This window comes from Watersipora subatra, chromosome 8 (genome assembly GCF_963576615.1).
Source record: "Watersipora subatra chromosome 8, tzWatSuba1.1, whole genome shotgun sequence".
Taxonomy (NCBI): domain Eukaryota; kingdom Metazoa; phylum Bryozoa; class Gymnolaemata; order Cheilostomatida; family Watersiporidae; genus Watersipora; species Watersipora subatra.
Window position 1 is genome coordinate 42,772,513 of NC_088715.1, and position 12,587 is coordinate 42,785,099.

The following is a 12,587-nucleotide window of genomic DNA, read 5'->3' on the forward strand; positions in this document are numbered from 1 at the left end:
TTAAATCCATGAATGGTAATTCTGCTGTAAAAGCCAAAGTGAAACCAACCATTGGATGTCACAGTCTTTTTCAATTGGCTATATGTCCATCAATTGATGTTTTGTAGGTCGTTCAGGAAAATACTAACTAGTCAGTAGTGGAAATCTTTACTAAACATCAAACAGATCAACCTTTAGCAAAGTTTTGCTGACTACAGTAATACTTTGAGATATGAGTGTACAGACACTCAAAAAATTTGAGAAACAAAAAAAATTCTGAGCAACATTTTGCCCTGTGATTTGAGCCAAATTGGACATACGAGCATTCAAAGCGTTGCTCAATGCAGCCGCGAGGTGGCCACGTATGCAAGAAGCCGGTTACGAAGACAGCATTGCTTGGTCTTTTTCATTGGATCAATTTGAAGTTTTAGAAAGGCCGGCTAAAAGTGAAGGTGAAAGCGTGGCAAAAATCTCTCACACCGCTGTTGGCTGCTACCGTCTGCCTCGAAAGTAAGAACTTCGTACAATACTGTACATGATAATGTCGCATCCTATTGCAGATCCTAACCATTTAACAAAAATCTCCATAATAAAATCTCCACCCTGTATAAAAACAAAGGGGATCGTGGAGACTGCAACAATTATCGAGGTATCTCTCTTCTCAGTATTTCAGAAAAATTGCTGGCAAGAATCCTGCTTAGCAGACTACAAACAATTGCTGAAGATGTGTATCCTGAATCACAGTGGGGTTTCAAAGCTAAAAGATCAACAACTGACATGAAACTTGCTGTTTGCCAGCTCCATGAAAAGTCTAAGGAACAACGTCAGCCTCTATATCTAGCTTTCGTTGACCTGACCAAGGCTTTTAATCTTGTGGATCGAGAATCGCTATTTACAGTCCTCAGAAAGAGTGGATGTCCACCCGTACTTCTATCTCTGATCAAATCTTTTCATACTGGTATGAAAGCTCAAGTTCAATTTGAAGGCAAACTGTCAAATGCTTTTCTTATAAAGAGAGATATCAAGCAAGGATGTGTTCTTGCACCCACTCTTTTTAGTATCTATTTCTCATGTCTTCAGAGTCACCAATCAACACCTGTACCGATCATGTGGTGTCTCTCTGTTGATCAGACATGATGGCAACTTCTTCAACCTGGCTAAGTTCAAAGCGAGCTCCAAGACCAAAAAGTATATCATCCAAAAATTATTGTATGCAGATGATACTGCTCTGTGCAGCCTCCCAAGATGACGTCCAGTTATTGCTCAACCATTTCTCAGAAGCGGGCAGTCATTTTGGATTACACATCAGTTCGAAAAAGACTGTGACTTTGTCTCAATCTAATAAAGCCAACATATTCTCAATTGACAAAACAGTCTTTCAAGATGTTGATAAATTGACATACCTTGGATCTTCTCTCACACAGAATACCACTGTAGATCATAAATCTCAAGAAGATTGGGTCTTGCATCATCGACTTTTAACGGGCTCACTGGGCATGTTTGGAAAAACAAGCACCTTAGTGTCAAAATCAAAGCTTGTGTGTATGAAGCCTGCGCTCTCAGTGTTCTTCTCTATGGTGCAGAGACGTGGGCAACTTACAGACCACAAGAATCCAAGCTCACTGCATTTCACACCAAAAGCTTCAGGTTTACCCTTGGAAAAACCTGGAAAGATAAACTCACTTCTTCAGGCTGGCTGGATCTGGTCCTCTTTCTGCCAGACTGAAGTTTATCAGACTCCATTGGGCTGGTCATGTCAATTGTATGCCAGCTGACAGAATATCTCATCAGCTTCTTCATGGTGTACTGAAGAACGAAACCTGCCCAGCTGGCAGACCACGTCTGCGATTTAAAGATGTATTTTAGCGAAATCTCAAAGATTTTAATAATGACCCTAACACCTGGGCGTCTGTATCTAAGAACAGAGTGCAATGGAGGACTAAACTTTACTCAGGCAGCAAGGCTGACACATAAAAAGTCTTTAGGAAACTTCTGATGAGGAAACAGGGAACATGAGAAAACACTACCAAGCATTGTCATTACATGACAGAAGCATGCCACTACTACTACTAACCATTTAACCATTAGATACAATGTAGGTATTTGTTACTTTGTGAGCATATGTGGTGAAAATAAAACAATTTGAAAACATGCTTTTCCATTGTAATATCCTGTTTTTAGGTGTTATGTTTGGATAACGGGAATGGATCAATTTGCATTTGGTTAATTTATATAGGAAAATTAATTTGAGATACGAGTGAATTGACATACTCACTCAGTCCCGCACTGCACTAAGCTCGTGTCTACAGGTATTGCTGCATTATCAGGGAATGCACAACCTGGAACGAGATTTAAGAAATGCAAGAGAAAGACAAAACTACCAAACACACAAGAGGGAGAAATTGACACATGCGCATAGACTTCATACCAGTAGAAACTTTCAACGGTAAGCCAAAACTGCCATAACTAGTGAGTCAATGACAAATCTCGACTCATTTAGCCTTTGGAATCTGGAGAGTTTCAGTATTCAAATGCCATACAGTTTTATATCAAATAATATTTATGTACACTATATATAACTAGAACGAGCACAAAGAAAAGGTAATACTGCATTATGACAGATTTTGACTTAGCTTATAAAGAGTCACAGTTGGCAATAAGCCTTCTTCGGTCCAAATCTAAAACTTGAAGTTGTCCTCCCAATGGCAAGACAACCACCGACATGTGTGAATATAAATATGGCATATCTTAGCTTACGCAAAGAAATATCAAGATAAATTATGATGTAACGTTATTATGTAACAATATCATGTAAAATGACAAATTCAAATATAAAATGAACAATACTGCACTGTCCTTAGTACAACATTTAGCACCAGAATGAACAGGGCCAGTCACTCATTAAATGGATGGCTGACTTGATTATCAATATTGAGATTGTCTAACAAAAATAATTTCTTTCACTTATGAAAAAAAAGACTTACAAAGACTTGATACCAGAACATTGCCAAAAAACACAGTATAATTGGGAATCAAAGCATCTCTATACAAGCCATGTTTATGGTTGCACAGTCTCACACGACTCCCAAGGTCTAACAAGGAATACACTTGTCGCAACTGCCATCGCACTGTTGACAGCCATTGACACCATCAAACATCTGGTTACAGAGGCACGAAACAGGCACATGACTAGAATTACTGTAGCAGTAAACAAAGCTGGTGCAATCTCCTGGTACAGCTCTGACGGTGTCTTGTTGAACATTATCGCAGAGGTCTAATAGAGTGGTAGGAGAGATCCTTGATGTGCCACTAGTTGTAGCAGCACGAGTAGTAGTTGCGCTAACAGGCATTCTGGTAATGACAGCAGCTGGTATGGAGGAAGACAAACTGTCTGTTGTAGGTGTTTTGATGATGGTAGAGAATGCTGCAAATAAATGGGAGCAGTTATTGTTTATCTCAATATATATATACATATTACTTTATTGGCAATAATTACATTTTAAACAAATGTTTTTCGAACTATGCCATACAAAATATCAAAAACTAAAAATCTACTATATAAACGGCAATCGTTGTGTGTGTGTGTGATTGATTGTCCGCCTTATAGAGCGGTCTTTCCTTTTATCGTCGTACGAATTTCGGTCGTACGAAGCAAACTGAATTAGGTAATATGTGTAGTAACAGTAAATAAATTATAGAGCGGTCTTTCTTTTTCCATTCGGTCGAACGAAGCCAAACGAACTAATATGAATACTAAATTTCGTAATATGGACTATTAGCCGCTACTTTTCTCTGACGATTTGAGCCAAGCGGCTTATATAAAGGTGTGGCGATTCTGTTGTTTTTCTTTCACCGCTCGGGCGCATTAACCGAAATACCCGGTTAGCACGCTTTTTAAACAGCAAATTTTCTGCCGTGTTAAAAAGCACCTTCCTAAGTTCTGCGGCCTATACAAAGGTGTCTATACAGCTATACAAATGTACTATTCATTAAATAAAATAAATTAATGAGTAGTTATTTATGTACCGAGGTCACGTAAACGTTTGTTTCTTGGAGCCACTGGAAAAACGCATTTCTCACCTACTAAATTTCCACATCAAAAAGGTAAGTGTTTCTTATACAATGTTGTATTGTCTATGAATTGCCACATCTCCACTACTTAATAACGTTGGATTTGCCGCTGTTCGTGATAGTGGGTCATGTTCATTTCCTTCAGCAGCCGAGTTACTAATTTTTTTTCAGCTACGAGTAGGCCTACTGTAACTTACTATTACAGAACTTGCACGAGTACTCCGAGGGTTGCGATACGCTATTGTGAAAAGAAAGAGAGCATCTGCTATTGACTTACTGTCACCCTGCATCAGCCATGACCAGCTATACGTCGCCTGCTCAAAAGTAGGCACACGCCAAAAACTGTTTTTTCATACGCCCGACAGAAAAACCAAAAATGTTGTCTATCCGCAAGTGTTGCGTTGAACTAACATTGTGTTATCGTTTTATGTTCTTCATGTTCTGCTATACCACATGCAGCATTTTCTAACATATTTTCAGTATATATATCTTTTCATGCATTTGTTTTCCTTATTGTATCTCATACAAAGGCTATCATGTTGGCGCTTTGTTTTATTATTGTAAGGTGCTAATGCTGTATCTGCCTTGACATCATACTGTCTGTGCTGTTATACTTATAAATTTTATTGACACAACCTCATTACTGTTTGTATATACCATGTCAAAACACAGGCTATAGACGAAAAACTGGTGAGCTATGATTAGTGTTTTAAGAATGTAGAAGTCTCCATTCAATAAATGCCGGCGATAGCAAAATATTTTGTATAATTTTTTAAAAGATGCAAAACTTTTCAATACTGCCAGTTTGAAGAACTTCAGTTTGCCTAGCAATGTCAATTTCATTATCAGTTCTCTGTACACAAATAGGGCAACTCCGATTTGAGTGGTTTGAGACTGATGCATTGTAGACTAGCTGTAAAACGTATGGCAGATTTACATTGTTCTCCACTGCATTATTGACCTATATGACTGCATATGTGTATGCATAGTGTGATCAAGGCAAAAAATTCAGTGAACTGCATATTTGGAGTTGTTTTACAGTATAAAAGACAACTCTCAATAAACCTCTTGCTGTACATGAATCTGTTCCCGTGGACGGGTTATGCAGCTAGCGGTTTGGGGCCGTGGCGTCACTCGGGGATGCGCGGGAGACCTTTTTTGCCCCGAGTGCAGCGAGTGTATCCAGGCGCGGCTTTCCGAATGAGTTGGCGAGTGCGAGGCGATTGATTGCGAAGCGATTGATTGCGAAGCGATTGAGTGCAAGGCGATTGATTGCGAGTGCGAGGCGATTGATTGCGAGGCGATTGATTGCGAGTGTGAGGCGATTGATTGCGAGGCGATTAATTGCGAAGCGATTGAGTGTGAAGCGATTGATTGCGAGTGCGAGGCGATTGATTGGGAGTGCGAGGCGATTGATTGCGAGACGATTATTGCGAGTGCGAGGCGATTGATTGCGAGTGCGAGGCGATTAATTGCGAAGCGATTGAGTGCGAAGCGATCGACTGCAAAGCGATTGAGTGCGAGGCTATTGATTGCGAGGCGATTTATTGCGAGGCGGATGCGGGCCGATTGATTGCGAGGTGATTGATGGCGAGGCGAGTGCAGGAGCGCGATGGTCAACTGCGAGGCGGCTATAGACTGGTCAGCCAAGGCGGGTAAACGCGCCATGGACGGGTATGACGGGCCAGGCCATAGACGGGTATGAACGGATGCATGAATCTAGACACATGAATCTAGAATATTTACTAGATTTTACACGCATCTAGCTGTAAAACACATTGTAGATTTCTATTGTTTTCCCCAACATTATTGACATCATAATATGTGTGTGCATATTCAGGGCAACAATTTCAGTAGACTGCATATTTGGAGTTGTTTTACAGTATGAAAGACAACTCTCAATAAACCTTATGCTGCACGTGAATCTGTTACTGTAGGAGGGGTAACGCAGCTAGTAATTTATACAATAGGCCATTGCTTGACCTTTCATATTTAAATACAATATATTAAAACACCACATTACTGGATAAGAAACCGAGTGTGGAAGTTGCTTGCTCCTTATTCACATAATTCCTTGAATAATTTGAGTGAAAATTGGCTTACATACTCATATGGTAGTGAAAAGTTTAGTCATAGTTCTTACCTGCATTAAGACGATCAGTAACTGTAGAATAGCTTGTTACTTGCAATGGACTACTCGAAGGTGGAGCCAAGGTTAGAGGGTAAGTGCCCTGTGTGGTAGACACTACAGTGGGGGTGTTTTCGGGTCTGGCAACTTGTGTAGTTGTGTTTCGAACGCTTAAGGGTGTATGAGGCAGAGTCCGAGGATGTAGCAGAGCTGGTGGTGTAGCTATGACACGTGCAGATGTATGTGATGTGACTTGGTCGGGTGAGGAGAGTGGAATGAGTGTGGCTAAAGAAGAAGTGACAGGAAGTGGAGGAAGGCTTCCTGCGGTGGATATATGAGCAGGGGTTTCCGGAGGCACACGTGTCTGAAGTGGGGTCTCTTCCACAATGATAAATGTAGTGCTTTCTGGAGTTATCTAAGAACAAAAGTCTCTTGAAATAGGTTCATCTTAAAATGTATCAAGTCAAACATGATCTACTTAAAGAGCCAATCATATTTTAGGCCACCATTTACGCTATTTCATTGGCTACACAAGTAGTGTGATTGCAACATAAAGGAAACTTTATACCTGAGTAGGAAGTTAGGAACTCATTTGTAAGACTGCTTCACAGAGATTGAAAAATATGCAAGTTAGCCAAAGGATGAAAGGTATAAGCTGATTGGTGAAAGCTGCTTAATTAGGGGCTAGCCAATCCAATCACAAACAAGCAAATTCAACACAAATCTGACCAATGTCAAAGCATGGTACACAATGCTGACAAACAGCAACAAACAATGCAGAAGAAACTGACCAATCACAACAGAGTTTCTCACAAAGATGAGCTAATAAAGAGCGGCATGAAAATTAGAAAAGGAAATCATTTTAGGATTTGCAATTTTTTCGGACTAAAATTCTAGTTTAAATGCAAATGAATCAATGGTTCCACTCCAAACTCACTCATTTTATACTCGAAGCAACCAAAATACCGATGAATCCTGACTGTTCCTCATTAAAAAATGAAATGTTTATTCTGCCACTAATAAAAAACAAGATTCGCTGTAGTCAAATTACTAGCTGCTGCTCATAACCGTGGATGCTCCTCACAGAGCTGACTTGAATCAATGTAAAAACATATTCTAGAATGTAAAATAATTCAACAACCATGTTGTCTTGTTCTTGAAAAAAAACTGCAAATGAGGTTATTCTGTGATACTAGCGAGTCAAGTTTTTACTTTTTAGGTATTTATATATCAACTGAGATTTTTACCAAGACTTGTGCAAAACTGAGCCAATAGCAGTTTAATTTATATGAGATTGTGAAACAATCTGAAGTCTTCATACAGAATCACTGACAAATTACACAGTACATGATGTACATTGGAGGAGAACAACTGACATGATAGTTTATAATAGAATTGTCTCATCATAACGTCATAGCATATTAAACAAAGATATTGAGTGTTTTGTAACTGTAGAAGTAACACAGAGCGGTAGCTGAACAGAGACTACAACAATTCTTATTGATGACTCCTTCACCCGTCACAGCGACTACCAGACCCCTTTGTACAGAAAAACTACTGGTTGTAATAAGCTGTTTCTCACATGTACGTATGTCTAGAAACCAAACAGCGAAAAAGGGAATGGTGTTTAACAAATACCATAAGAGGGAAGAGCTCATTGCAATGATTAGGAGTGCGTAAGCTAAGACACTTTACACTCGCGTGAAGGAAGTTGCCCTCATGGTCAGCACAGCATTTGAAAGAGTAGCCAAGTAATAGTATGGTAACAAGCCTATTTACCTGCGTCTATTCACCTGCGTTTAGTGATGCTGAAACCAGAAGATTCAGAGTCAGCAACCATATGAAATCTAGAGCGAGTATTTAAAAGCAAAAATTATAGTCCGATACACATTTGACAACCTGGTTCACACGATGCTCAAAATAGTAATCCGATTGCCTTGAGTAAGCGTGGCCAATTGAGTAGGTGTGGCCAATTGAGTAGGTGTGGCCGATTGAGTAGGTGTGGCCAATTGAGTAGGTGTGGCCAATTGAGTAGGTGTGGCCAATTGAGTAGGGTGGCTAAGCAGTTAATACCACAGTTTTTTTTATAAAACTGTTTTGCCCGGAAATTGGAAAATCATAGAAGTTTCACAAACAAAAATGATTACACTTCCATGAAGTAATGGTGTACTAAATATTTGGTTTTGCCACATTTGCAACTGATCAGTGTGTTGAGGATGGTCCATCAACGGGCTGTAGATCAGCAGTAAACATGACATCACACAAAAAATGCAACAACGAATACCACTAATAACAGCTTCCTCATCGAATAAGCTGAACTATGCATTGTTGAAACTGAATCTATTATGTTGTCAATCATTACTCGGCTTTTGAAATCAATTAACGCCAAGTATCAATTTTAACTATAATTGATATTTATCAACAGCCTGAGAAACTTTGACATTTTAAAGGACAATGTGATAAATTTGCAAGTCCTTGACACTTAACTATGGCACGCTGAAAAATTCATAAAATCTTTTTTAAAACGACCTAGTCAATTATTCAACTTGCTACGCTCCATGCTATTCTGATAATTGACAAAAAATGCAAGTTGGAGAAATTAATCGGAAGGAAGCAGCACAAAATACTAGAAGAGACCAGAATGAGAAAAACAGGCAAAAACAACTAGATGCCTGTAAGAGCTTTCATGCCAAGCCTAGTGAGGTTAAATGTTACGTTCAATTAATGACAGGTCAACAAGTTCGCATGTTGGAGGAGGCTCCATGGAAGTCATGTAAACTTAGAGCTTGACAGGAAATCTGCGACTTTTATCAGTGAAATAGAAAGAAGAGAATTAAGAACATAACTGATCTTATGCCTCACAAAGTTCAGACCTTTGCACAAAATCAAATCAATATAAACTGTCAAATCAATATAAACTGTCAAATCAATATAAACTGTCAAATCAATATAAACTGTCAAATCAATATAAACTGTCAAATCAATATAAATTGTCAAATCAATATAAACTGTCAAATCAATATAAACTGTCAAATCAAATTAGTTTTCGCTGTTGAATCAATGTAAACTGGGAAATTAATTTTAGTTGTCATATTAATTGAAATGTCAACTCGATTTAAATTGTCAAATCAAGTAAACTGGGAAACCGTTATAAGCTGTCAAATCAATTCAAACTGTCAAATCAATTTAAACTCTCAAATCAATTTAAACTCTCAAATAGAATAAATAATACAACAAACATATAATGATTATGTAAAGAAATTAATTTTATACGAATTGTTATTAAAGTGAAATATGTCGACTTGAGAGCCAATAAGACCAGATGAGTTTACAAGAAGCTAGTTCTACCAACTTTATCTACTTACGTCTTCCCTAGAAGTGCTCCCACACTCAGGACACCTCACAGGATCGCAACTACAACAGAAGTGAGTGAGTTGGAATTGTTACGGTCACTTAGCAATTTTACACAGTTGCCGTGGTGACAGTACCGCAGTGTATATGCCTGAACGTACACAGTTGCCGTGGTGACAGTAACGCGGTGTATATGCCTGAAAAGCTAGACAAAAACACATTGAAGCATCTATCATTTAACATACATTAAATGGCTATTATACAAATTGGATTAAAATACATTATTGCACCCTAAATACTCTTTTAAACGGAATTAGTCATTTATAATTAAGTTACATAGCTTCCTCAGAATCTGAGGATTCTATTGATATATTAGTTTACTACATTGGAATGAAAAACTAACGTTAAAAAATGAAAATACGACATTCAGCCAAAATTAGAATTTGGAATTAGGCGTCCCAACTATTTTGGCCATCACTGTATACAGTATATCCTTCAACATAATGTTATATTTGAATGTTTGGTAAAATATGATAACTTTAAGAAAATATGATAAGTGTGATTGGTGTTGATGCAGTACAGCATCTTTTTTACAAACTCAAACAGTTAAAAATACTTGAGATGATGTAACGGATTGTTTTGCTTATACTGAGCTAATAATAGCTAGAGCATGCTCATTTTTGGTGGTTTTTAACCGTTTAAAACCAATGAGTTTATCAACACTGTTTACTAACCATTTCTGACTATTTTATTGAGAAAGAATAAAATTGGAACTACTTAACAAAGATTAATACTCAAATGAACGATTATAATCACTCAATTTCATCTTTTGCTGTGACTTTACGCAAGGGCACTCCCAAGATAGAAAGTATTTCAATTCAAATTTGACCAACAATTAACATAACATAGGAGTGACATGATTTGCTTGGAACTTTTAAAGTATAATGCGCTTTGTGCTTGCAAACTTGTTATCTTGCAACAAATCTTCTAGCCAAATAATTTTACAGCTCGACAGATGCATAAGATAAATGTGACCCCGGCAGTCAGAATGTACAATCGTGCGGTAATTGGATTGTTCACAATAGAGCACAACGCGTGCTATATGCTATAATATGACTCACCGTCACTGTTTTAGTAAACAGTGGTTTATAGTGCATTCAACCCTGCTCTTTCACGTGGGCTTGTTTATTTTTATGTCTGACCAATCATAAAGCCAGAATTGCCATTTAAATCTACCCATATCGGTGGTTGCTATGGAATTTGTCATAACCCAAGATCTTAAGTATAGACTCTAATTGCGGGTGGAGGCGTGTATGGGGCCATTTTCTGTTTCAGCGCTTCAGGCTACAACAAAATAAACTGTCGCACAAATTACGACTAGTTGACGCTAATAATTTAGATGTAATTCTAAGTATTTCTACTTAGAATCTGAGTCAGCTGCCTCAGATTACAGTGAAAGCGATGGTGAGGATTGTGATAATAAGGAGACCTCAGGAATACAGCTGCTTACGCAATATGTGGCTGCTAACGATAAGGAGAGTAACAGCGATCATCCTAAATAATTAAATTATAGAGAATAACGATCAGCCTATCACTGCTGATAACTTTCCCATTATAGCTGTTGACATCATACTAATAAGTGGATGCAAATGTAAGGAATTCTGCACTAGTTTTATGTCATCTAAACAAATAAGCCTCGTTAGAACTGTGTATCAAGGATTACCGAAGGACACATTTGATATGGTTGTGTTGGGACAAACTGTCACTAATATAACAAGCAAACCCGTTGAATGGGCTACAATAAATCTTTGCAGTGTAATCTGTGTTACAATGTGTGAGTGTTAAACTACATAAAAATAGCTCTAGATTGAATGGTCACTTGATGAGTTGGGTTGATATTTCCGCATCTTGATGCTCTCTGTGGTCACCTTCCGTTGACCTTACCATGACCTTCTGTATAGATGGACAATTTTGAATACACTTCCAACATTTTGATAGGTCGTTGGATTGTCATTATATGCAGTCATAGCAGTATAGCTTGATGAGAAGTGCCCAGTTTGAAGCATACCCTTTTAATGTAAATCTCCAGGAAGGTGAGCTTTTAGCCACATATATTGCTGACCTTACCCTGACCTTTGGAAGGTCAACCGTCAATCAAATTTAAATAAAAATGTGACCATCATCTTTTTCAGGGTTCTAATGTGTAGAATGCCAGGTTTCATCAATATAGGTTGAGATTAAGTGGTCTGTTGCTATGGCATTTTGATTTGTAAACAAATACCATGATTTACGGTTCATGAATCGGCAACCTTATCCTGCCTAAACTCAAAACAACAGTTTTAGTTCATTGTGAGACCTTTTCTACTAAATCTTGCATAATCTGAGCATATATAATCCGATTTAAAAAATTTAAATTGCATTAAAATCCTCAGATATTGCTGATTTTGAATCTGTAAATAACTCAAAAATGTTGTTTTAGCACGATTGTACATTCTGACTGCCTGGGTCACAAATGTGAACCGGGGTATTTTGCAACAACGTCTTTGGTTTTTGCATGCGACCTCATCAGTTTTTGAATGTGACCTCATCGGTTTTCGAATGTGACCTCATCGGTTTTCGAATGTGACCTCATCAGTTTTTGAAGGTGACATCAGTTTCTGAATGTGACCTCATCAGTTTTCGAATGTGACCTCATCGGTTTTTGAATGTGACCTCATCAGTTCTTGAATGTGACCTACGTCGTTTTAGAGTGATTCATATAAAATGGACAGAGATTATTTTTGGCTACCTTTAGAATGATTTCTATATGAGGATACTTTTAGTAAAAAGTTGATTCCTCCTAAGCTCTTAATAAAACTTAATAATATCCTACAGACTTAACCTAATTGAGCGACATCTGTGAGCATATTAAGTTTATGAAATTATTTTCTTCCTAGATTTGCCTCAGATGTTACAAATATTGTATGTTGAATCAAATAATCTCATAAGAACACACAATAATTTGATTAATTCATTCCGGAGTACAAAACCTTTCAATAATTCCTTTACAAATACTTCA

The 12,587-nt window shown here is 37.9% G+C and overlaps 1 protein-coding gene across 4 annotated transcripts in view; it reads right to left on the reverse strand.

Moving 5' to 3' along the window:
- Nucleotides 1–2,526: 2,526 nt before the first annotated feature.
- The window catches only part of LOC137401522 (uncharacterized), an 86,177-nt gene continuing 76,116 nt past the window's right edge, over nucleotides 2,527–12,587 (reverse strand). For 2 of the 4 annotated variants that reach the window (XM_068087914.1, XM_068087912.1), the window contains 3 exons: nucleotides 9,544–9,592; nucleotides 6,194–6,593; nucleotides 2,527–3,403 (listed from right to left, as the gene is read on the reverse strand). In XM_068087914.1, the coding sequence (XP_067944015.1) occupies nucleotides 3,072–3,403; nucleotides 6,194–6,593; nucleotides 9,544–9,592 (781 nt within the window). In that variant the 3' untranslated portion in view covers nucleotides 2,527–3,071. Of the gene's footprint in view, nucleotides 3,404–6,193; nucleotides 6,594–7,971; nucleotides 7,987–9,543; nucleotides 9,593–12,587 lie in introns of those variants that run through there. The other 2 variants (XM_068087918.1, XM_068087917.1) reach the window with 2 other exon arrangements.